General features: G+C 50.2%; 7 protein-coding genes across 7 annotated transcripts; 5 read left to right on the top strand and 2 right to left on the bottom strand.

The window, feature by feature from the left end:
• Window positions 1-202: 202 nt before the first annotated feature.
• MIND_00667100 (uncharacterized protein) lies at window positions 203-2,422 on the bottom strand (the record flags this gene model as incomplete). The annotated part of the gene is made up of 6 exons (XM_037363389.1): window positions 2,310-2,422; window positions 2,153-2,259; window positions 1,797-2,100; window positions 1,502-1,752; window positions 514-1,453; window positions 203-467 (listed from the first exon to the last, which is right to left on the bottom strand). The coding sequence occupies exons 1-6, from the start codon at window positions 2,333-2,335 to the stop codon at window positions 203-205; spliced, it is 1,893 nt and encodes a 630-aa protein (XP_037219033.1). The 5' UTR covers window positions 2,336-2,422.
• A 37-nt stretch (window positions 2,423-2,459) lies between these two features.
• MIND_00667000 (Alpha/beta-hydrolase) lies at window positions 2,460-3,774 on the top strand (the record flags this gene model as incomplete). Its single annotated transcript, XM_037363388.1, has 8 exons — window positions 2,460-2,685; window positions 2,736-2,845; window positions 2,888-3,039; window positions 3,085-3,169; window positions 3,215-3,445; window positions 3,493-3,571; window positions 3,621-3,643; window positions 3,694-3,774. Exons 1-8 carry the CDS (start codon window positions 2,538-2,540, stop codon window positions 3,772-3,774), a joined length of 909 nt encoding a protein of 302 aa, XP_037219032.1. The 5' UTR covers window positions 2,460-2,537.
• A 1,248-nt stretch (window positions 3,775-5,022) lies between these two features.
• On the top strand, window positions 5,023-6,401 carry MIND_00666900 (uncharacterized protein; the record flags this gene model as incomplete). Its single annotated transcript, XM_037363387.1, has 3 exons — window positions 5,023-5,078; window positions 5,132-5,183; window positions 5,235-6,401. The coding sequence occupies 3 exons, from the start codon at window positions 5,023-5,025 to the stop codon at window positions 6,399-6,401; spliced, it is 1,275 nt and encodes a 424-aa protein (XP_037219031.1).
• Window positions 6,402-6,695: 294 nt separating this feature from the next.
• MIND_00666800 (uncharacterized protein) lies at window positions 6,696-7,672 on the top strand (the record flags this gene model as incomplete). The annotated part of the gene is made up of 6 exons (XM_037363386.1): window positions 6,696-6,738; window positions 6,792-6,879; window positions 6,941-7,061; window positions 7,113-7,371; window positions 7,430-7,506; window positions 7,556-7,672. The coding sequence occupies 6 exons, from the start codon at window positions 6,696-6,698 to the stop codon at window positions 7,670-7,672; spliced, it is 705 nt and encodes a 234-aa protein (XP_037219030.1).
• A 104-nt stretch (window positions 7,673-7,776) lies between these two features.
• Window positions 7,777-8,970, bottom strand: MIND_00666700 (Delta-2 dienoyl-CoA isomerase; the record flags this gene model as incomplete). The annotated part of the gene is made up of 7 exons (XM_037363385.1): window positions 8,858-8,970; window positions 8,783-8,809; window positions 8,624-8,736; window positions 8,336-8,577; window positions 8,015-8,286; window positions 7,911-7,968; window positions 7,777-7,860 (listed from the first exon to the last, which is right to left on the bottom strand). The coding sequence occupies exons 1-7, from the start codon at window positions 8,938-8,940 to the stop codon at window positions 7,777-7,779; spliced, it is 879 nt and encodes a 292-aa protein (XP_037219029.1). The 5' UTR covers window positions 8,941-8,970.
• An 82-nt stretch (window positions 8,971-9,052) lies between these two features.
• MIND_00666600 (Peptidyl-prolyl cis-trans isomerase) lies at window positions 9,053-9,885 on the top strand (the record flags this gene model as incomplete). The annotated part of the gene is made up of 6 exons (XM_037363384.1): window positions 9,053-9,135; window positions 9,181-9,199; window positions 9,250-9,405; window positions 9,455-9,610; window positions 9,661-9,690; window positions 9,739-9,885. 6 exons carry the CDS (start codon window positions 9,053-9,055, stop codon window positions 9,883-9,885), a joined length of 591 nt encoding a protein of 196 aa, XP_037219028.1.
• Window positions 9,886-10,204: 319 nt separating this feature from the next.
• Window positions 10,205-11,720, top strand: MIND_00666500 (uncharacterized protein; the record flags this gene model as incomplete). The annotated part of the gene is made up of 11 exons (XM_037363383.1): window positions 10,205-10,382; window positions 10,427-10,500; window positions 10,549-10,575; window positions 10,631-10,715; window positions 10,760-10,810; window positions 10,857-10,871; window positions 10,918-10,932; window positions 10,979-11,046; window positions 11,095-11,188; window positions 11,237-11,463; window positions 11,517-11,720. The coding sequence occupies 11 exons, from the start codon at window positions 10,205-10,207 to the stop codon at window positions 11,718-11,720; spliced, it is 1,038 nt and encodes a 345-aa protein (XP_037219027.1).
• Between the last annotated feature and the right edge of the window lie 12,865 nt (window positions 11,721-24,585).

The following is a 24,585-nucleotide window of genomic DNA, read 5'->3' as shown; positions in this document are numbered from 1 at the left end:
AAAATTTCCATATTTACAGTGTGAATAGCTGTCACTCTGAAGTAACCAGTCGGACGTCACGGGAATCATAGGGCAATTTGCTTACAACAAGTTGTTCAACCAGCCCAAGAAGCTTAAGAAGATGCATTTTATTAGTCTTGAGAGGGCTACTGTACAGCAACATTTACGAGCATCGTACCATAGAATTAATTGAGATCTAACGCTAATCGACATCGTTCATACCGCCAAATGTTCTTGTGGGTGTGGAGGGAGGTCCTATGACAACGAGATTGGATAGTGGGATAAGAGGAGGTGGGCCGTCCGAGTCATCGGCAGGAGGCGAGCTCGCGGCGGCGGCTTTCTTCGCCGCTTCCTTCTTCCGCCGCTTTTCTGCCATAGCTACCAGCTTCTTGCGCTGCGCCTTGCAAAAGTCGAGCACTGCGTCCATGCCGTCTGCAATGTGCGCCTTGCTTGGTCGTTCACCGATTCTAGGACGGGTCAGGACCAGAAATATAGTCAACTGTTCCTGCCTACCTGCTCATCATCTCGTTCACCACATCTGCATGCTTAAAATAAGGCATCTCCTCCACAATTTTGTGGTAGACCCGGTTGAGGAGAGCAGACCCACCGCCCTTGATCACACCAACGGTGCTGACCCAACTCTCGAATCGCTCCCGTAACCGCGGCCGAAACTCCTCCCTCAAGTCCTCCAAGTCTGGGTCACCGGGGTCAAGGTCCAAGAAGCCAACCATGTCCCCAGTCTCGTCTCCGTCTTCCATACCCGGCGCAAATGGAAAGCCCAGCATCATTGCTGCGAATGCCATTGGATGAGTAGTTCCCGACCCAGGGGTGATAACACTATCGACCCATGAATCGATGCGCTGTCGCCTCGGAGCAGTATCCACCCGCAGCTTTCCTATGTCGGTGAGCACCGGTCCAGCTATCTTGTCTTCGATTTTACAGAAAGCGGAGCGTATCGCGACACGAATGGCCGCAGCGGTGTCCAGTAGTTCTCGTTCCGCTATTTGGAGCGCAAGAGGGTGGAGAGAGCTCAGTTCCGCTAGGGAAGCAACAGCTGTTTGGAGAATATTCGCATCACGAGGCCGAAGGAGGTAAGAATGCTCATTTAAAAGGGCCGCTGAAGCAATAGGGTTTCCTTCTGCCGTGTGAATATCGAGTGCCGCAACAAGAGTATCGGCAGAACAACCTGCGATTTCGGTGACGGTCTTTTGAAGTTGCTCTTCTGTTTCATCGTAGGTGGGGCTGATTGACAGAATGCTAGAGTAAAGTTTGTGTGATGGTGCAGTTTCGAAGAGTGCAGTAAGGTGGTCGAGAACAAGATCGCGGACGGAAGTGTGGTGCTCATTGATAGCTTGCGACCAATGACTTCCATGAAGTCGGCAAGGACAACCAAATTCTTGCTCACGGTCGGACTCTTCGTCCGATTCTTCTCCATCTTCATCGTCATACGTACCTGTGCATGTTTCAGAGAGAAAGCCGCATATAGCCAGAAGAAACGTACTACTGGAGCCACCATATAGAAGTTGTTCTAATGCCTCCCACGACAGACAGTCCTCGATATCCGTAAGCATGTTGGGAATGTTTTCGGTTCCTCGATTCTTGAAAAACATGCAGACGAAGAGATCGCGCCAAATCCATAGCAGAACACGGTCAAGCCGACGTGGTCCAGACAAGGTGAAATTTTTGATGACCTTGCGCTTCCTTCGTATTTCGATTGTGATTTTGTGGTGGTTTATTGAGCAGCGACATTGCCTTGGAGGTGTCAGAAGCTTCTCAGAGAGCGAATATAACCGCACCCAGCAGTGGGAATTGTTGTGAGAGTGTCGAGGACGTCGGCAAGAAAGAGCAGACAGCGATGGGCCTCTTCGAAGTTGATTTTATACTCAAAAACCACGCTCCAAATGTCGTTTAACCACTCCGTTATGCTCTCTACAATCTCCTCCATCAGCTCTTCACGACGCGATCGCTCCTTGACAATCGAGCGTTTAGCGTCCCGGACGAGTTCATCGACAAGCGCGTTGATTTCTCGCTTCTTCACTCGAATATTGAGGTCCGGCGCAGTATCATATTTCATGCGGAGCTGTGTGGCGGATTTGAGGACTACAAGTGGCCTTTAGTCTCTTGTTTCATTCTCAAGACAACTGCAACGCGCCTTTCTTTCCTCGCTCTCTCGAGACATGATCCAGTAGCGGAGCCAGCCTTTTCTCCACTAGCTGCTGTCTCGCTTCTGGTGGCAAGGCCTCGTAGAGCCTCATGAAACTGAATAGACAACGCGTCAATCTACTTGGATAATGTTCTGTGGAACAAACCTTGAACTGGTTGGCGCGTCTGGCATCCCTGATTCTGACACTAGAAGTGGTAGCAGAGGATTTGGTGGGAGCCGAGCGGCTGGCGTTAGGGCAACCGGTGGTGGACAAGGGAAGGGTAGATGGTGTTTTACGTAAGCCCTGTCATCCGTTCCAAGAATTTCAAAAAGACGCGTCTTCTTGCGACCGACCGCCATCCGCTCACCTGTAAATAGTGCCTGTCGGTGCAAGATGGTCAATCTCGCGATCTTGAGTGCTCTCTTCCTACTCTTCCAAGCCTCCTCTGCCACAACCTTCAATCCAAGAGCCTACACCAAGAATTTGGTAACATGCAAAGCCAGAAACCGCGCCGAAGAAAAGGACGTCGATATTAATATTCGTACGCTGTATCTCAGGCTCTTCTGTGCTATTAACCCAAGCCCTTTAAAGACTATGTCGACATCAATCAAGAGGCCAAAACGACTTTGCTTATGGTCCACGGTTGGCCAAGTCTTTGGAGCACTTGGTCCAACCAAATCCAAGAATTTCAGGCTTGTTCAGTCCTATATTCGACGGGCTGCTACTCACTGGGCTACCAGTAGAACGAATACCGACTTGTTGTCCCTGACCTCCGAGGGTTTGGTGAATCCACACATCCCGGCGACGTGAAAAGCTCCGGCACAATGGATGACATGGTCCGTGATATGGTTTGCGTGCTGGAAAATGCCGGGGTTACGTCTGCTGTTTGCCTTGGGTTGGTCTTATCATCATTTCCCCCGCTCAACTAACAATCTCATAGACATGACTGGGGCTCACAAATATGCTATACGGCCGCTCGTATGCGTCCAGACATATTCACCGGCGTCGTAGGAATTGCTGTCCCCGTAGGTAAATCTATAACCCAGTTTTCTATGCTGAAAGGCCCTCAGTACTTGTCTTCTTCGGGCGCATTCACACCTATAAAACATCTCGTCTCTTCGCTCCCGACACTCTCCTATCAAATTTACTTCAACGAACGTACTGCTGAGGCTGTTGCAGAGCTTGCCAAAGATATTCGTAGGACGACCCGAGCTACTCTCCGTTCAACTGCAAGCTCGCCTCCCAAAAAATTCTTGAGAAGCACGACATCTTTCTTGGATGCCTGGGCTGACGTTGCTGATGTTTGTATTCTCGGCTCGCATAGCAGTCATTCAACCTTTCGGGATAGATTCCTCCGGTTCCCTTCTTCAGTCCGGACGAAGAAGACTACTTCGTAGAACAATACTCCATCCAGAAGTTTGAGAATAGTTGGTATTTGACCTTCCTCATTCGGGTTGCACTGAAGCAGTGTCACAGCGCTCCAGTTTTACACCGAAGAGGTATGCATGCTCCCTACAGGTCGCCCTTACCCCGACACCCGGATCCACAGAACCGCAAACTAACCTGGCAATTCGCTCAAGAGCAAGGCAATCACACCCCTCCCACAGCCCGCCCTGTCCCTTTTGCCTAAACAGGTTGACATTTTCCCCTTCCATCGACCCAGATATATCTAAACCATCTATTTTGCCACCAGGACCCTGTCGCTAACTGGGGTTTCGTTGCGAAGTTCCTTCGTTCGGCTGATTTCATACCCAATCTCAAGACCAAGGTACGTCCTCCTGCTCCTCCACGGCGTTTCTTTTCAACATGAATTGCCAGTTTATGGAGGGTGGACACTGGTGCCACCTCGAACACCCAGGGAAGGCAAATGAGATAATCAGGGCATGGCTAAGTGAGAGTGGTTTGGCTGCTGCTGCCCAAGCGACGGCGGAAGATGGCGTGCATGACGAGCTGTAGGCTAGTCAGCTCAAGCTCAAATTTCCAATAAGATCTACAGAAGTCAAACATACTTGTAACTACTTACCCTCTCTTGCTTTATGTATAGAGCTTTCAAATAGCTGAAGCAACTCTGGGTACCGCGTTGCCTCTTGCTAAGAGGCCAGCGTCAGCAAACTTGTGGGAGGGTCACGTCTTTGACGTCGTAGAGCCGGAATATTCCTGTATTTACTCTTGGACTACAGCAGGCTGCAGGCAATACTGGACCTCATCTTGCGCGAGCTTTGACATTTGATCGCCAATACTGATCAGAATGATGTCACTGATCCGGGAACTGAGGGAATGTATGACTCATCGCGATAACGTGTGCCTTGACGCAAACTTCAGTTTGCAGCCATGAGCAGCGACAATGGTGAACACGACATCTTCAACCCGTCGACGCCATACTCAACATTGTCATAACGCTCTGCATGGCTTGCATGCTTACTGGAGCATAGGCTCTCCAAGATCGATATCGACGGCATCTGAATCATCGCCACCTGCGCGTGCAACACTGTGCCAACACCCCGTTTCGAAACTTCAAGAAGGGCTTCGGACCTCTTCGGACGGTTGTTATCTTTATTGGCGCACTTGTCCAGTCAGTTGTTCAAAACTTTATTTATTCGATTTATTTATGCTTGAATCAAAACTTGAAGACCTTAGGCAGGGTCAAGTTTCATTCAAGTCCTAGAATACAGGGAAGTCGTTATAGACTCCTTCCTCCCACCGTTCCCCTCTCGTGCAACAGAGTGCATCAGTACTTACGGCTAACTCGAGCCGACTTGAGCCCCCGTCACTTGATTGTAAGCGTAGATCAATCAAGCGGGTTTGATGGTTTTCACTGTTATGCGAAATTTCAAATAGACTAGGCGTAGTCTCTCTTCCCAAGACCACCACCAGCCGCATGACGCTTTCCTTGCTTTTGTTATGCCGGCTGTTTGGCCTCGCAGTCGCGTTGAGGTGCGTAGCTTGACTGAGAAGGCGTTGTCAGGCTGCTCACTACAGCTTGGCAGCCCGAAGATGGATGTTGCCGGTGAAACGGATGTCCTTGAGAGAGCCGTGGTGGTGCGCTTTCTCTCTGTTTTCTCTGGCCATCGTTCTGACCTTAGATAACAGTCAACCCATCTGCATTTCCTTTCGCGGCGAGCCGAACTCAGCTCATCCACTCTCATTGCCATCATCGTTGGCTCCGTCGGCGGTGTCGCACTGCTTATCACCCTCATTCTCCTCATTCGCCTCATCAGGCGCAGGCGGTCGGACGACAATCGGAGAGACAGCACTGACGACTCCCAATATCAGTATGCCTCCGCCTCGGTCACGAGTCCCAACACACCGGCCAACTTCATGACGCCGATTTCTGCATCTTCTAATGCGGAATATTACAATGCGACTCCAAGACCATCTTTCAATGCCACACGCGAAAAATCTCCCAGACCCATAACTGCTGATCAGTCGCTGTGGTTTTCCGAACAACCTTCAGAGAAGCAGATTGAAGAGCAGCCGACAGCACAGCAACGGCCAATAACGCAGAACTATTCATTGCCCCGCCCAGCAACAGCGTCCTTCTCAAGCATATTGCCTCCTACGCGGACCCTGGAACGCAAAAGCTCGATGCAGCAGTTGATCGAAGCCACTGGCCTGTACGACGACGCGCCACCTTTGCCTATTACTACGGAAATGCCCGCGCCTACACCATCACACAGTCCCTCTCCATCCCTTAGTCGGACGAGATCGACGCCAAGCCCCTCTGTTCCAACGTCGATTACTCCTGAATTGTCAGCAGCACTCGCTAGCAGGGCTACCCGACTTCGCGCAGCGTCCCCGCCGTCTATTGACCGTGGGAATTCACGATCACCTCCTTACCAACAACTTCCGCTAGCCAGGCAGAAATCTGAACCCAACTTCCGAGGGTCGCCACCCTCCCAAATGCGGCCCATGCTGACCGTTGCTGTCGCCCCTCCGGAGCCAATTCATCCTATGACTCTCATTCCTCGACCGCGAGAATCCAGTCTGTCCCCTGAACAACAGAACAATCGCACTCCCATTACCCCTGTGCGACGGAGAACGGGGCACCAAATATCAGCGTCAGAAGACACCGGTGCTATGTTGAGCCGTCCCTCGAGTCGGTTCAGCATCTCACCTGTCGCGCGGTCTTTCCCAAGCATGACGATGAATATCCTTGGGCTTCGAGGACAAGGGGAGGACACGACTGCGTCTTCAGTCGGCGTGGGAGCCAGACGGTCACGACATACGCGTAAATTTGGCTCTGACGTAGTGTCATAGCCCGTCGCGACTCGCTTTTGTGTATAGTATGCCTGCTGTATCATTATATTCCCCTCCCTCCCTATACTCTAGCTCTCCCGCTTTCCAGTAGTAGCTGCACGTTAACTTATTACCACTGCACTCTTTTACATAGACACACACTCGCTCTAACGTTGAAACTATCTTATCAATCAACCCTCCTGTCGTGATGCGGTATTTTTGCGCTCTCATATTGCGCCCATTAAACATTTCTGGTAGACACTCACCACGACGAGTCAGCTCGGGAGGTGAGCCTATTCTCACCGAGAGTGGACCATGCCGGCGAACCGGGTCGCGGAGAATGTCTTTGGAACAATGGGTACGCGCTAGTGCTCTGTAAAGGTTGGTAAATCTCACCGAAATTCATCACAGGCACGATTTGCTGGACTGTGCAGCTTACGCCCCAAGTCTGGAAGTCGTACCGGGACAAATCGACGCAGGGGCTGTCGCCATGGCTCGTGTTCGTGTGCCGCAACCTTCACAGTGACTGGCGTGGAACTTACTGAGCGCAATACTTACAGACTCTGCTGGGGCATCTCGGCTGGCTTTTTCGGCGTCTACGCTATTGTCCAGAACCTCAACATCCCCCTGATCATCCAGCCACAGCTCTTCGGGCTGCTCTGTATGGTCTCGTGGGGCCAGGTCTGTGTTTGTCGCTCCTCCACTCCCACTTTCGGGTGAAAACGATCACAGTGTCAGTATTACGGCTCCCCCCGACCCAAACGGCACTCATTGCTGCTCGGACTCGCGGCATTGCTGCTCCTGGGCGGCGTCGAGGCCGCAATGGTGTTTTCGATTCGCCCGTCAATGAACCCACGCGCAATCATGTTCTTTGGCATCTTCAGCTCCGTGTTACTCGCCCTGGGGCTGTTGGCACAGTACTACGAGATCTACCAGCGCAAGGAGGTCGTCGGGGTCTCGATCTTGTTCATGACTATTGACCTAATGGGGGGTGCGTCGGCCCACTGCACATTTCCTCTGGCGGCTGACGCACGGTACCCACCCGGAAGGCGTTTTCTCGGACTTGTCGCTGGTATTCAAGCCCAAGTTCGACGGCATTGCGGCCATTTCTTACAGCATTGTCATTGTGAGTGGTTGTGCTTATCGATATATTTCTTCACGCTGCGAAATCACAGGCAATGGATGCGGGTGTCATACTCTCTGCATTACTCTTGAACCCACGCGCGAGACGGCGAAGACGGCGAGTGGAGGATGGTGAAATTAGAGGCGTCGAGAACCGAAGTCTGTCATAAGTCAATAAACACACTAATAAACCTTGAACCACTGCTCATTCAACTCGAATACCAGCCTTCCTTGGGAATCATTCAGACAGTATATATCTACTACATGCTGTAAATTATAGTTTGGAGGTTGGTTTCCTGAGGGGCGCAAACGAGGCTCGTCGCTTCTCCTGTGAGGCACGCAGGCCCTCTGGAATGTCCTAATGATATAATCACTTTCAAGTAAACAAAACAGCGAAAAGGTACTAACCTGAGTGCGCAACGCTGCTGCATTCCATGCAGCAACATAGTCGAGATTTTCCGGGACACTGTCGGGCAGTTTACCCAGTGATACGAGGAAGCCTTAACCCGTACCTGTGGTCTCGCGAGTGAATTAATATCCTTTTGGTCCCGGACACCGCAATGGGACTTTTTGTCGCAATGATGCCAGCCAGTTCGAGTGCCGCATGGATCACCTCATCGCGGCCGCCAGGGACTACGCGAGAAATAAGACCCATCCGGAGGGCATCTTCAGCGTTGAACATTTTGGCGCTGTAGGCCAGTTCGTGCAGCATCGAGTGGTTGCCAACGACTTTGGGGAGGAAGGAGAGGCTGCCTACATCTGCCGCCAGCCCAATGTCGACTTCCTAGACGTTTCTCAGCCAAGAACTTAGCGACGCCTGATAACAAACAGACTTTGATACTGAACTGCGCGGTTTCTGCAGCATACCGGATATCACATGCGGAGACAAAGTCGACGCCGAGCCCCAGAACAAGTCCGTGGACCGCAATGATGACCGGGAAGTGGCAGAGCTGGGGGGAGCCGATGGCGCGCTGGTATTCCTGGATGTCACCGTGTAGCGAGAGGGAGGCGCGCGCATCATCAACTTGCTGGACACCAGAGAGACCTCCCTGAGTTATATCGGCAGCGGAAGCGACTGTGTTGTGAACTTGAGCAAAAGGAAAGGTTGTTTGTTGACCCACAGTCAATGCCGGCGGTGAACAATTTAGGCAAGGCGGACGAGACTACAGCGGCGCGAACGTCTCTTCCTTCCCTTGCCAGCCTTGTAAAAAGAGCACCGTATGCTTGCCAGTATCTTCAAGTTGCGTAAGTCGTTGTTCATCCAAGTGCAAACATAATACTCTGCAGGGAATGCGTTCACGGGCTTTCTGTGCACTAATTGTGAGAACAGCTTAGACAGAAGTTAGAATGCGGACCTGGATAGCTCAACATGGAGAACGTGTGGTATTGGTTCAGATACTTTGATCCATTGCGAGGATAGGTCTGCAGCAAGTCCCATCCCAAGATGAAAGCTCGAAGGAGAGTGATCGGCAGCCGCTTACCTAAGTCTGATACTAATTTTTGTTTTGCTTCTCTCCCTCAGACTCTCTTCAGACTCTCCAAAAGCTTCCATGGCCGCTGTCGCTCGTGCTGCTCTGCGTAACTTCTCTTCTTCCTCCGCCGTTGCATCGACAGCAACTGCAGGTGCTGCTAGGTATGCATTCGTTGCCTCTTCTCGCCCATTGCTGACGACCACCAGCAAACTCCCCAATGTCTTCGTTCGTAGTCTACTCTTTCTTGGACCCCTAACACCTAACCAGCACCGTAGTTTGACATACATATCAACTCACAGCCCAAGGGCCGCATTGAGTTCAAGCTCTACGACGCGGAGGTTCCCCGGACAGCCCGAAACTTCCGTGAGCTCGCCACTGGCCAGCATGGGTTCGGTTATGCGGGATCCGGCTTTCACAGGATAATACCCTCGGTGCGCTGACATACTCTACAACGTTTATTTTGTGCTCAGACTAGGACAGTTCATGTTGCAAGGCGGCGACTTCACGCACCACAACGGTACCGGTGGAAAGAGCATCTATGGCGAGAAGTTTGCCGACGAAAACTTCATCCACAAGCACACTCGGCCTGGGTTGTTGAGCATGGCGAATGCGGGGAGGAACACAAATGGATCACAGGTACGCAGTTTGTTGGTGGCCGTTAACTCCGTACTAACGCCATTTACCAGTTCTTCATTACAACGGTACCTACGGATTGGGTGCGTTTGTTCTCATTTTGCAGCCGCTCTTGTTGCTGACTTGCGCAGCTCGACGGAAAGCACGTCGTTTTTGGCGAAGTTGTCAAGGGCATGGAAGTCGTCAAGGCTGTCGAAGAGCTCGGAACTGGCAGCGGTACACCCAAAGCCAAGATTCTCATTGCAAAGTCTGGCGTGGTCTCGGAGGATGTCGACTAGAGTGTCAAAATAAGAAAAGTACCGCACTTTATTAGAGCCTTTTAATCGAAATACGACTCACTCATTCTTTTTTATTGGCTGGAACCAGATGAACCCGCGTAGCTCGAGGTAATAAACATTCACTCGGAGCTCGGATCGGACGCAAATGCGATCCTCCAGACGCCACGGCGAAATCTCTCCGCAATCGATCTATTCTTAGGCCTTGCGATAGGCCCGGAATTGGATGGCCTCGCAAGAGTACATATGACGGCCAGCGTTGGCGGCAATTTGAGACCGTTCCTTGTTTTCTTCCTCCTCCCTCACTCTTTTCCTACTTGCGATGCTAACGACTGTGGGATTGCTGCTTTCCTTGTCCCTGCCCTCTCTCGCGGCGGCGCCCACCTACAGCGCGACATACCTGCCGTCGAACCTGCCTGACCATACAGAGGAAGGCCAAACCGGGACGAATCGATGTGGGACGGTGGCAAACCAGACTTCTATGTGCCAGAATGCCTACAGTGCGTATTTTGCGCGGTTTAGGGCAAGGTTAATTGCTCCCCAGTGAATGCAGTGGACGACTGGTGTGTGTGGGCGCCGCCCCAGCCGGGGCCAGGCTCAGGTATCGGTGAGACAGAGGTGTGTTGATCCTTCTTATGGTGACTTCGACTAAACGGAAGAACCAAGCGCGTTGAGGTTTCGTGGTGTCTGAAGGTATGGCATGCTGCTTATCGTCTATCTGCCGGCGATACTGACCAAATGGCTTTAGGACGGCTACGGCACACGACTGATACCAGACGGCGCGGTGACGGGCGCTCATTGGATCGTCACGCCCGACTTTGTTCAAGTCACCGGTGCGCATAATGCCCGCGGTCTGTGTCTTGCTCACTCCAAACAGGCGCTGTCGATATGACCAAGCTGAATGTCCCTGCAGGCGATGAAGGAGGCGGTAAGTCACCAAATACCCGCAAGAATGATCTGACAACTTTCCTTAGAGCTGGATCCCCATGGTATGTCTCCCTTTCCGAGCTTTAGGGTGGGCTGAAGGGGGTGTAGGCGCAGACGGAAACGGTTTGTGTTCTTTACAAAGAGCTTGAGCCAGCTAATGTTCCCGTAGGAAACCCTGTCGGCGGAGTTGTCTTCTCGAGCGCATTCGGCCAGCTTCAGCAAATCTTCGAGTGGACAGTAGGTGCTAGTGTATGTCTCGCGAGGTCTAACTAATCAGCAAACTAGAACTTCATGGACGGCCAGCTGTTCTGCTTCCGGGCCTGCAACCCCAAAGGACCAAATGCACCAGGCTACTGCCAACACATCTACGATGTCATGGGTCAGTTCGCCTCTTTCTCTCCTTCATCTGTGCACTGACCCGGTCCAGGATGCCAATGGAACATGCCAGGCAACTACGATGCAGGCTTTACCAGCTGTCAAGCAGATAGCGGGGAGCCTATGGGTGTTTACGGGGGCTCTACGTGGCATCAGGGCGACGGCGCCACCCCTGCCGCGCATCCAGCCCCAGCAACAAGGGCCTGTACCACCCTGTCTACCGTCGGGAACGGCCAGGCGGTCCAGACTTCCGGTCCTGCCAGCGGTCTGAGCTCTGTGGTCAGTTGCTTTACATTCTCTTTTCCGAGGAGTGCATTCATCTCTTCCACCAGCCTGCGCCCACCGGAGGTCCGAGCGGCAGGTCGACCGGTGTTGCGCCGTCTGGGTCAAAAGCTACCTCATCAAGTCGCCCCAATCCGTCAGCAAGCGGCGGGGCCCCCAACTTGGCCGTTCGTGGTGCTGGCCTGGATTTTACCTTTTTGAGCACCGCGTTTGTTGTGGTCTCTGCCTTTGTCGGCGCGTTGATGGTGCTGTGATGGTGTATCAAGACATTTTTTTTCGCGCGCATTGTGATCCTACTATTATTACTTACGGACCTTAATCAGGACTTTAAATTTGGAATGGCTGCCCTACACATTGTGCATAGTATACTTGAGCGATCTTGTTGGCCTTCTGGGTCAAAGTCATGTCCTCTTCGCCCATCAATCAGACTCGACTAATCAACATTACGCTGTCGGGCCGGAGGTGTGAGCACATCACCGTCTTCAATTTTGTTTCTCGCTGACAGCGCAGTCTTCGGGCGCGATGACGGTGGGCGCGTTACCCATGGACGCGTCAGTGGGGGCTTTTTAATCGCTGGTTGAACACTGTAGTTCTCCAGCCGACCACGATTCGCCCCACATCCCAGTCCGAGTCTGATGCCCAAGGTTAGCGACTTCGATCCAGCAAGAGACGTCCCGAGTCTGGAGGGGAAGGTCATCTTTGTTAGCGGTGGTGGGTGCATGCCTTTTTTGTCAAATATTCTTGACGACTTAGCATGGTTTTCCAACAGGAACTGGTGGCTGCGGGAAGGAAGCTGTGTTGGAGTATGCGCGCCACAACCCCGCCAAGATTTACTTTACTGGCCGCGACGCTAAACGAGCGCAAGAGGTCGTCGACGCAACCCATTCTGTCGCGCAATTCGTCCAGTGTGACATGACCTCGCTCATGTCGGTTAAACAGGCAGCGGAAACGATAACAGCTGAAGCTGAGCGGCTGGACATTGTCGTTTTCAATGCCGGGATCATGAATGTGCCCCCTGCACTCACCAAGGAGGGCTACGAGGTCCATTTCGGCGTCAACCACATCGCACATGCGCTCTTCTTCAAGCACTTCTGTCCTCTCCTGCTCAAGACTGCAGCGCTTCCAGACTCCGATGTCCGCGTGGTGTCATTGACCTCGCTTGGATATCAAATGGCGCCAAAGGGTGGTTTGCCGCCAACAGAGAGGTATGACAGGCCCCGGATGAACCAGCCGAGGCTGGCCAGGAGCTCGGTCTCGACGACCCCGGGGTGGATGGGGACAGCGGTCAACTGTGGGTAGCGGCGGCTGATCTCCGTGGCGAGGTAGATGTTGGCGAGCTTGCTCTGGCCGTAGCGCCGTTGTTTGAGCATGCCAGAATCGAGCGGGGAGCGGAGCTTGTCGAAGAGAATGCCCCTCACGCCCGCCCAAGGCGCGTACAATACCCTCTGGGCAACAACGGCAGACAAGAGCAAGATCGAGCAGGACTGCTTTTACGTGCCGGTTGGACAGAAGGGCGACATTCGCGGGGAGTTTTTGAACCAGACGGTAGCAGGGAAGCTGTGGGAGTGGACAGAGAAGGAGTTGGCGGGATTTTAAGAGCTTGTTTCACATAGCCACTACTTACTGACAGATGGTTTCAAGATTTGCTTTCTTCACCCAACATAAGGGCTTATTACCCAAGTCTGTTGGCCGCCGGCAGAAATCAAACATAAGTATGCTGTCCACAATTATATTATGCTGCCAGAGTATAAATATGATTATAATATGCCTCCTGCTCATTGTTATGAATATGAATAATTATAATAAAAAATGCCTCCTGCTCATTGTGATGAATATGAATAAATATGAATATAATTATATTATGCCAAGGTCATATTCATTATATATTCATTGATGGCATAACCTGTTCAAAACCTTGATAGGCTGGTTTATTTTGCAACAAACATACTCTAAAGGCTTTCTCTAGAGACTAGTTATGTGACTTTGCCCCTACAAACCAAACAGTTCACTAATTGATGTCCCCATTTGAAGTCACATAATGATACAATGAGTTGACTTGGAATAGTTGTTTTGATATATTCTGGCACCACTGAATTCTACTAAAACATTTCTTCTCAAGCCAAAGGAATGTAATAGCTGGTATCAACTGCACTCTAGGGAACACTCTGACGGGTTGACCATAATTAAATATATTTCGAATATAATTGAATATATATTCAAGATTATGAATATAATTATATTATGCTCCCAGGCTCCAGCAATATAAATATATTATGAATATGAATATATTATGCAAAACATAGACAGTACTAAACATAACTAACTTCTTACTGATATCCATATCTCTTTGGCTGCATAGTGTTGTCCAAAGATATGATATGCAAAAATATTCTTTGGATATATCATGGAAACTACAGATACAATACGCAGGATCGTTGTCCATATCATATCATATCATATCATTAGTTGATGGGATAAAAAGTTTATGATATGTTCTAGGTCCCAAATGGCTCAATTACTAGTAAAGCTCATTTTAGATCATTTTATGAGCCAAAGCATGAGAGCAATCCCGTTACTGTACACGTACCACGGTACGGCACGGCACAGGTACATAGAGAGTATGCCTGCAGTGACTGATTGCATGTCCCACCAGTCATAAATCTGTTGTACCAGGAGGCGTTTTTGTTTGCTCCTGCAGTATAAACCCTTTTTTCCCCTAAGGTACATGACCTTATCTTCCCTGTGGGAACAAGTGGACTATCCCAGTGGTCTTTCCCATTGTCCCTGTAGGTACAAACTATATTTCACCTAAGGCCTATGCATTGCTACCACTCCAGGAACATTTTGTTTCTGCCACTAGGTACAAAGTTTCTTTTACCTCAATGTATATCCCTTCCTTCCTGGGAGGCATAACCATAGTTTGCCTGGAGGGACAAGCAAGTGATAACTTACCTTAGGGATTGCTTGTCCCTTCAGGCTAGCTATGTAATATGCCCCTGGGGACAAACTGGTATGCCTTGGGTCAAAAGTCAGGCATGCCCTTGAGTCAAAGTAAGATGGTCACCAAAGGCAATATTGACTATTTCCCTGTAGGAACTATATCCTTGTCCCTATAGGTACCTGAGCATTGCTTCTGTGATCATTTTGTGTACCAGGACAAGTTGTGGGTCCTTGAGCGTTTGCCCCAAGTGCGTTTGTCCCCAGGTGCGTTACCTGTCAACATTTTCTCTTATTTCTCTTCCATGCCTTTCTTCCAGCCAGGTCCAACTCCTCTAGCTGGGACTCTATGTCCTCGCTGCAAGAAGGGCACTATTCTCTTCTCAACCAAGATTCATGGCACCTATAGCACCACCTATAAGGGCCAATACCTTACGAAGTCTCGTATTTTAAGCATGCTACTTGCTACCGGTAATTGAGGATTATTTCAGTGCTCAAGAGCATATGACGAGCGGTCAACGGCTTCTTGGCTTACGGATGCAGCCTTAAACACTCGGTGTGATGGGCTATGGCTTGACGACAAGATGCAAAACCCCAAGGTACGTGTTTTTTTTTATGTGTGTAGGTACTAAGGACTCATATTGGTAGCCCGACACCAACAGTATTCCTTGCCTTTGCGGTAGTTCAAGAAACTTGACATGTACCCACTTCTTGTGTCGCAGATGTTGTCACGAGAAATTTCTCAGTGACGAGAGTCATGTATGCAAAGTTGGGAGCCATATGTCGGGCACCCTCATCTGCACCGCAGACACCTACAAGACCGAGGCAAACGGGTAATTCTGATTTTCAGTTGTATTCTTCTATTTGATGTCTTGACAGGACTTGCAACGTTTCACAATTCTCCTGCAGCAAGTTCGGTGGCTTATAAAATTCCCTCTTTAGCCATACCCTCCGAGTCCACTCTTTCTTCCATATTTGTCGCATCTCCCTCCCCTACTATCCCAATACCAATCACGGTTCCCGGGGCTAATTCATCTCAGTCCGGTATCCCTTCCTTATTTCAGCCACCAGTCCATCTAGAACACCGCCGGAATGTTTCACACTACTATTCAGCCCCTGCAAACTACCTCTTGGCCTCAACCGGACAACTTCCCAGCACACCAAATCCGAATCAAACGCGTGTAGCTAGGCTAGATGAAGTGCGCGCGGCACAAAAAGAAGGTTAATCTGATTTGGTATTCGGTGTGTACATACTACTAGGTCCTAACACAGGCTTAATGTGTTCGTAGAATTTCGAAGGCGAAAACCCACCTCCACGACACATTGTAGCTCCTGCTCCCGATCTACCTTTATTCAAACCTTCGACTTGTGTCATTCTTCAGCAGGTGACACAATTGTCCGCCTCAGAATTAGAGAACTTCTGTACGGTCCACGAGGAAACCAGTTGTTGGCAGGCACATGGTGTCCCTCTTTCTAACGTTCAGGCACCTACAACAATCATCCTTGGCCCGCTTCATCTGGTCGGCACTCCCTTCATTCCAACTGAACCGCCATTACCTGCTATGAAGCGATCTGCCTCCCCACTGGAATCTCCATCTAAAAAGTCTAAGTATAGGTATGTGCCGCATTTCTTCTTCTTGAACATTGCTAATATTAGACTAGCGAAGATTTTGATGTCATTCAATCTCAAGAAAATTACTCTCAGGCGTCCTCATCAACCTCATCCCCTTCCAAGAAAGAGAATCTTATTACTCATGAAGAATTCATGGCATACGAGAGGCTCATAAAGACTGGTGGTTATGAAGGGAGAAAGGAGGCTGCGCGCAAGGAAGTGTTAGGTCGTAAGCCATCCCATACAACCTGGTACCGCCAGTACAACAAATGGCTTGCAGCGCATACGGAGCAAGCTTAGCTTAAGATCGAATAAACCACATCTTAAATATTATCTTATATTCATTTAATTTAATAAATTTTCAAAAAAAAAAAGGAAAAGAAAAAAGAAAAACGTGTCACAGCTACTCTTTTCTGTCGGAGGCCCTATGGAGATTTTCCAGCCTCCTGCTTCTGAGTTGGAGTTATGGCTCCAAAGAGGACTCCTTTCCAGACAGGATCTCATAACCCTTGCCTCGGACCGCCGCCCACAACCAGGTGAACGTGCACGTCGTGACCCTGGTCTTGCACGGCAAACCCTTCCCCATCTTTGTCAGCTTGTTGCAGAAAGTGGAGTGGAGTACAACTCTCAGATAGTTGAAGATGGCAGAGGGAACGTTGGACCTGTCGAGGCGGTTCTCATACATCTGGTGGAAAATGGGTGCTTCGAGTTATCCCACCTGGCAGGTTTTACATTTTGGCTTTTATTTGAACTAAGGCCTCCTCTACTTTAGGAAGCACAAAATCTGTTGGAGATGGAGGTAAGTGAATACTGCAAGCTATAGTTCGTAGAGTCACAATATTTCATTAGCCCGACCATCAGGTATCCAATGAAGATGAACGACGAACTAGCTTAGAAGTATCTTCTGAGTCTAGTGAATCGTCAGAGTCTTCTTCGGAGTCAGAATCAGCAGCTCACTCATCTCCGAACAACGAAGGCAACAACGAGAGCGACAACGAGAGCGACAACAGTACACGAGCAATCACTGACCAGTTGCCTGCCTTTGGCCAAGGCCGTAGGGTCCTTCGTTTGAGGCAGCAGAGTACCGACTCTTCAAGTTCAGGAGATGGTAGTCAAGATTCGGATAATAGTTGTGGTGGTGAAGAACAGCAGAGTCATTCAGATGAAGAGCGTGATTCTGGTGACGACGAAACACAAGAAGAGGGTCAGAACACCAATGAAGGTAATTTTCTTGTTGACAATAAGCCATCTCAAATCACTGACATGCTATCCAGCCTGCATTCAAGTAAAGCTTCAGTTGCGAGATGCCAAGACCGAATACGAGCTTGGGCCGATTCTGACGATTGAACTTCCCTGTCCATTTGGCCCAGAGCTTGATCAGCAACGTTTTCCACTTGATGTTGGTATTGTGGCGTATATGGTTGAAACGATTGTTCAGAGAATGCCTACCAGCTTTTCACGTATGTGAGATTCACTACTAAGAAGTGATGCTCACGTGATGACAGCTGACGATACGTTGACGGTTCTAGGCAACTCCCATGACTATACCACTCTTCAGTCTCAGGCATATATGCTTATGACTGGTTCTCTTGAGCGGTGTTGCTCAGAATGTCGGCTCTCTTGTCGACCCACTGTTGGGGAGCCATATCACTTTCGAACGTTGGCTTTGGACCCTAACCTGATTACGCTACTACCTCAGACACCTAACCACTGGCACACATCAACTGTTGAAGGCCAAGACGACTTCTATCTCACCCGTGTTGCTAATGCATCTACACCCACTTTCGACTTTACTATTTGTGTCATCCGTCGTCAACTTCACATCGTGCCTGCTTTCAAACCTGTTCGTGCTCCCAAGAGGGCTCGGAAACGAGGTGACCAGCCTGATTCCCTGAAAAAGAAACAGCAGAATGCAGACGAAGTCAAACTGGTTGAAAAGCAATGGGGCACAACCGGTATCTTTAACGCAATCCACCATGCTTTCTACAACAAAAATGATTCCTATAATCTGGCAACGGTAATGGAGTGGGCAGATTGGATTTATATCGCAAATACGACCACCAAACGAGATCCTGATGACTCAGATGATACGAGTGACGGTTTGTCTTTTCTTTTACAAGTCTACACATATGCTAAGGCGGTTTTGCATATAGATCAATATATACGCATTCAACGCAATACCTGGCACGAGCTGCTCAAGCACTCACCTGATGGTTGGATTACTCCTCTTCTGCGCTGTGGCAAGATCATTCATGATATGGGCGGTGGATTCGAAAGAGTTTTAGCTGAGTATCCTCAATTGGAGAATGAATTAGGTGGTGTTACCAACAATGGCGTGCCGAAGAACCCACAAGTTTCACCTCAACGATTGCTTACCGCACTGCTTCAGGTTTTCAAGGTGTCACGAGGGGAATTGAAGGTGGATGTGCAGCACAGAGGTGAAAAGCGTAGACGTTAAATTCAGTCATCATCATCCTCTATTTCAATGTATTGGCGCTCGGGAATATACTCCTGCCCATCCTCGTTCTCCGGTTCTTCGTCCGCCAAGTAAAACATAGGGTCATCCTCCCACCGGTGCAATCGTTCTCTCCGCTGGGAACTCTGAACCTTATCCAGAAATTGAGACCGTGCCTGGCGAAGTGGCTCGAGAATAGTCGTATAATCAGAGGTTGATACCGACTGCCCAACCGCAGCTGCCCACATTCTGTACTGCCAATTTGGGAGATCAAAGCCACCACGGATATCAAGAAGAGTTGAACAATGAGGACAAGGAACTTTGGGCTCAGTCGGAGGAGGACGAGCAGTCCGTCGTGTATTTAACATGAATGCCATGCAGCTAACACATATAGCTGCACGGAGACAATGATTGCTGTGTCGTATAAGAGTTGAGATCTAACAATATAAAATATTTGCATACCAGGGATTGGTTGTTGGCACTGAGCCTTCATCCGTTTTACAAATCCCGCATTCAGCAACTAAATTATCGCGAACTGAATAAACATCTTTAGCTGCGTTTGAAACCAGGATTATAGCCTTACAGAGCTGGATAGCCTGAGCATTCAATGAAGGCTCTAATGTTTGAGCTCTTTTTTCAGGGCTTGAGCTCTCGACGCCACCTTTCGAACGCTCTCACTCGCTCAGCCCCGCGTGCAGCCGTTGTGGAACGTCGCTCCAGGGAAGATTGCTATTTTGGGTTAATGAGTGAGTGGCCATATTTCCGTCAGTTCTGCACCGAATCCTTAGCTCTCTTTTCAGGTTTCTAGCCCTCAATGATACCTTTCGAACGCTCTCACTCGCTCAGCCCCGCGTGCAGCCGTTGTGGAACGTCGCTCCAGGGAAGATTGCTATTTTGGGTTAATGAGTGAGTGGCCATATTTCCGTCAGTTCTGCACCGAATCCTTAGCTCTTTTTTTAGGCTTCAAGCCCTCGATGATACCTTTCAAACGATGCCACTCGCTCGGTCCCGCATACAGCCGTTGTGGAACGTCATCCAGACGAAAGTCGCATTAGAATAGCCACATCACCTTGACAGTAGTTACCTAATCTACGTCTTTTCATCGATAACTTGTTGTCCCTCCACCTGCTGCTCCATGCCTGGAAGATTCCTGTGCTGGGGAGGTCCACCCTTGGTCGACTCTCGTGAATTCTTGATTAACCATGTCTGGGACTTGGATGGGAGAAGACTAGCACGTGTTTTCCAGGACATTTTCTTCCAAGTCACTCCTCGCACTAGCAGCCATTCCACACTGGCTGCTCACATGGTGACACAACCATTCTGGGTCTGTGGCTTCAAATTTCAACCTTGGCATAATTGGCTAAAGCTATTCAGATCGATTTTGCTCTCCAATACTTTGAACGTGTTTTCTCCATGGATCTTGAGACCTTTCCAGCCAGCGAACTCAATGTCCTCATTGATCAGTTCCTGTTGTACCAGGAATTCCGCTTCAACCAAAATCAATCCCAGCTCAGTCGGACCCAACACACAGACTCAGAATCTTTCCTTATGCATGTCAAACGCAAGCTTCTCTCGATTCGTCCCGTGGAGAAGAGATGCTTTGTTGGTGTGATATATTATGACCAAGCCCTTCTTGACACTTTCCAGGATGCTCCTGACCGCCAATACTCACTGCTGGAAGCGGTCTTACTTCCATATGGTCATAACTGGCAATATGATTTCTCGGGAAATGCTGATCTCTCAGACCTGACTCCTCTGGATTCCGACATAGAGACTCCCGCTCCAGTATCTTCTTCGAAGGATGATGAACTAGATCTCCAGCCCCTACGAGAGGAGTTGCGTCTGTGGGAGTCCGAACAACCCAGTCGCAAGTTGCCTCTCATCTATGAGGATAACCTGTCTCTTCTCGAAATTCGTACTCATCTTCAAGTTGTTTTCTTTCCGGTAAAGTCTTTCCTTGAACTTAGTGGGTTCCTCTGACGCATGCTCATAATACAGATAATTCCTTGGACAATAGATCGTGCAGATGAGTTGAATATTGCTATTGCGGTGTTGGTCAACGATTTGGTTTGGCTTCGGAACGTAAAGCCTGGAACCTATCAACAAAACTCTTGGCTACACGAGCTTAAGGTTGGTCTATATGAGACATGCAGAGCACCTTCTCACACGAGCTAGACGTCAGGATTGCAACACGAGCTGGAGCGCCTATGTGATCCAGGCAACCTTATTGAATTTAGCAGCAATCATCTCCTGCTCCCTTCCTTCCGCAAATACAACTGGAAATTGGCCTTCATTCTACTGCTTGACCTTTGGCTGCCTCCTCCTTCATCTTCAACGGTCTGTTTTTTATTCATTTCTGAACTGGATAACTGATAATTGTGGCCTCTTAGCCCTCCCTGATACCAATGCTGGATCCAATGTATCCGAATTTTCCTCAAGACTTCTTTCAGCACTGGAGTGATACTCCGGAAATGCATGTCTGGAGTTTTAACCCAATGGCGTCTTTCTTCATGTATTCACGTGCGGCTTTCAAAGTCAACTGGCAGCAATGGATTCTGCCCCATCTCCGAACTCTGAATGCGACTACAGGCAAATTCAAGGCTTGTATTGAGTCCTATACAGCATTTATCTTCTGACCTACTGTGCAGAAGCTGTCGGAGTGGAACCCAACCTGTGTATATGACCACTTGATGGATTTTCTCGTAGTATCCCGCCCCGATCGTGATCCTGGTCCAACCACCACACACACTAACGCTCTGCATGCGAATGCAGCTGAGTTTGTGACGGGGTTTGGACCCACGTTTGCAGACCATTCTCACTGAAACCGTCTGGCAGAGGGAACTAGTGCAACGTACACGCGATGCCATTCTTTCCAAAGCCAATCGGAAATCTACAGGGACAATCGATTTGGTTTCCACATCACACTCAGAATCATTGACGCCAATTCCAGTTGCAGAAGCATCGTCATCTCGAAAACGTGCTGCTAGCGTCGATACCACCACCACCTCCCATGGCTAACAAAAAAAACCGAACCCACCCGAGGACAGAAACCCAGCAGAACCAGGTAGACGATGGCCTGCCAACGACCCCGAAACGTCGAACCCGAACCCAGAACAAGAATGCGAACCGACGATTAGCGGAAAAGGTTGCTCATAAACAAGTTCAAGATCTTCAATCACAGAGTATCGACATGGATGACAGCAACACACCAGCATTCACCCCTTCGTGGTGGTCAGACTCGTCCTGTGGCAAGTGTGACAAACTCCCTGACCATCAACGGTGTGTATTGTTGGTGGAAGTAGAACGGAATCCCGAAGTAAGTCAATATAAAGACTATGCTGTGACCCATGCCAAAGGGGACGATCGATTACAACCCCGGGCTTTGAAGGTAACCTTATTCTAACCCTGTGTCTGTACTCACTATTTGTTAGAAACGCAAAACCAAGCGCAAGGTCTCATCTCATCCAAACAAACGAACAACAAAACAGGGCTTTATATCGCCTGAAGAATTAGGCCTGCGGTACTTCGATAAGCGTCCTGGAGTTCGTGAGCAATGTGGTCGGGATGTTGTCAGATTTTATGTTCGGGAAGATGGGAAAAAGACACTGGTGCGTTTTTACTTATAGGTAAACAGAGTCTAATGACTATTAGGTTGGTGGTGTAAGCTTTGATACGTTCTCAGAAGAGGTGCTTCAGACGCTACAAGAAAGCCATCGACTTGTTCAAGTCAGATCGGTGCGGCGACGTGATGCTCTTGCACGGTGGTCACACATTGGCACGATGACAGGTTTTGGCACTCGACAAGGAAGTGGTGGATGTAAAGGCGATATATACAACCCATACACCTCATACTCAGGCCAAACAGTCCAAGATCTACTTGCTATCATGCGCCAGGGTCTAGTGCGTATCATCTTTTTATCGAATTAGTGTTCATATTCTCTAGACTCTTGATCTTTTGGTTGAAGGCAGTCGCATTATATTTTCCGGTGCTCCGCAGCAATACGCAGGCCTATGTGAAGATGCGGAGCTTGCTCATATGGGCCGATATGGCCTGACTGGGTATCATTGCAGTAATTTTGTTAGCTGCGTGCATCGTGATCGTGATGTCGACGCCGACACTACCTGTCTTCATCCCTGTTTTCAGCTGGCAAAAGAAAACTGTGGTCCAAACGACTTTAACTTTGCATATGTCAAGTTTGGTGTTGCAATTCATACCTCAACGAACACTTTGTGGTATTCCAAATACTTTATTATCTTCTTTGGTCTTATTTGTCTTTAGGTTGTTCGATGGGCGAGACTGGCATGCTACAATTATGCCTAGTGTGCAAGCAATCAATGCAGGGGCACGTTCTGAGGGGGATCATGCTTCTAACAACCGCCGAAATGTAAACCGGGCACGAACTTGTCGAAACGCTCGCGATAACTTTGTACGTCACAATGCTCGTGTAGTTTAGAGCTATATATTTGACTCCGTCCACTGCTTCATCAAGTCCTGTCAGGGGAACCCCCGCTTTTCGGCCTCCTTCGGACCCTCCGAACGCATCCGAGGCGCATCCGACCGGCGCCCCCTCGGACGCTCCGACCCACCCCGACCATCGTCCACGGCCTCCTTCGCCCGCACAATCACCGATCCGTCAAGACCCTCCCAACGATCACCTTGGGACAGAGCCTGCGACGCCGCTCAGGCCTTCTGCGCTCTACGTCGGCAGTTACGGACGACCAGTATATAGTTGGCGCCCTAGCAGGCGGACCCTTAGAGTTTCTTCTCTTTGGATCCTCCCCTGCTAGGTCGGTCCCTCCGTGTATTTCCCGTAGCTTTTATTCACGCTTTGGATCCTCCCCTGCTAGGCTTTCGTCGGAGTCTCCAGGGTTGCCCTTACAGCAGAAGAAACTCTCTACGGGATTAACCGGTCAAGATTGCCAGGTTTGGTGCTGACTCAGGCTCGGAGTACGAGTCCGTACCCCCTCGTCACCGCCCCTGCCACTTGACCCCTCCTCCTCTGCTCTTGTCGTCTTTACGCCCGCTATGTCTACCGGAGCTGCTCCGGACGCTGACGCGCGCATGGACGCACTTGAGGCGAAACTAGACAACCTCACCAATCTCCTCACCCACCTTGCTTCCCAGGCTTCCGCTGCCGCACCACCTCCGGCAGCTCCCGAACCGCCTTCGGCATCTCCGAATGCCCCCGACGCGGATGCGTTATTTGGTGACATTACTGTCGCCTCAAAACTGGTCTTACGACCAAACCCCCCGTTTGCGTTTAACGGAGATCGCAAACGCGGCCGCGCCTTCCTATACGCGGTCAAAACCTACGCTCGGCTTGCCCCGGAGGCCTTCGTAGTTAACGGAGAGCCGAGCGAAGAAAAGGCCGTCCGCTACGCCATGTCCTATATGGCGGAGGGACCTGCTCAGCAATGGGCAGAGCGTCATGGGAGCAAAAACCCCTTCCCCTTCCCTCGGTGGAGCCAGTTCCTCTCCGAGTTTCGCCTTCGGTTCGTCGAGGAGAACGAACAGGACCTGAGAACGAGCAAGACCTCGCGCTCGCCAAGTTGGAAAGCGCGGGTTATCATATGGGAACGCGGGACGTCTACGGATACACCGACGACTTCGAGGACTTGATGGACCTCGCTGGCTTCGAAGACGCGTTGGTTAAGGTAACCAAGTACCGCCACGGACTTGACCCCTTGATCAACAACGGCATCACCTCTTCGAACGACCCCCCAGACCTCCGTGACTATCTGGGCTGGCGCACTCGGGCTTTCCGACAATATGAAGCCCTGGTGCGAGCGAAGCTCATTAAGGGAACGGCTACCCCGCGGACCGCTTCGGGAGCTCCGCGCGGCGCCTTCCCCATCACTCGTTCGGCAACTCCGTTCCCCATCCGCCCGGTGGCCGCACCTGCGCCACCCGCGGCCCGCGCCCCCGTCCCGGTACCTCCGGCTCCCGTCCCTATGGAGTTGGATCGTACTAGGGCTCGGGGCGCCCCTCGTCGAGCCTGCTTCAGGTGCGGCGACCCCAATCACTTGGCTCGGGACTGTCCGCTCCCCGCCGATGTTCGCCATATGGACATCCTCGACGAGGTGATCCAGCAACTTGGCGATGAGATGCTGGGAG

The sequence above is a fragment of the Mycena indigotica genome (assembly GCF_014461135.1).
Source record: "Mycena indigotica strain 171206Taipei chromosome Unknown Mind.scaff0006, whole genome shotgun sequence".
Classification (NCBI taxonomy): domain Eukaryota; kingdom Fungi; phylum Basidiomycota; class Agaricomycetes; order Agaricales; family Mycenaceae; genus Mycena; species Mycena indigotica.
Note: the sequence above shows the minus strand (reverse complement) of the source record. Positions and strands in the feature narration are given on the sequence as shown.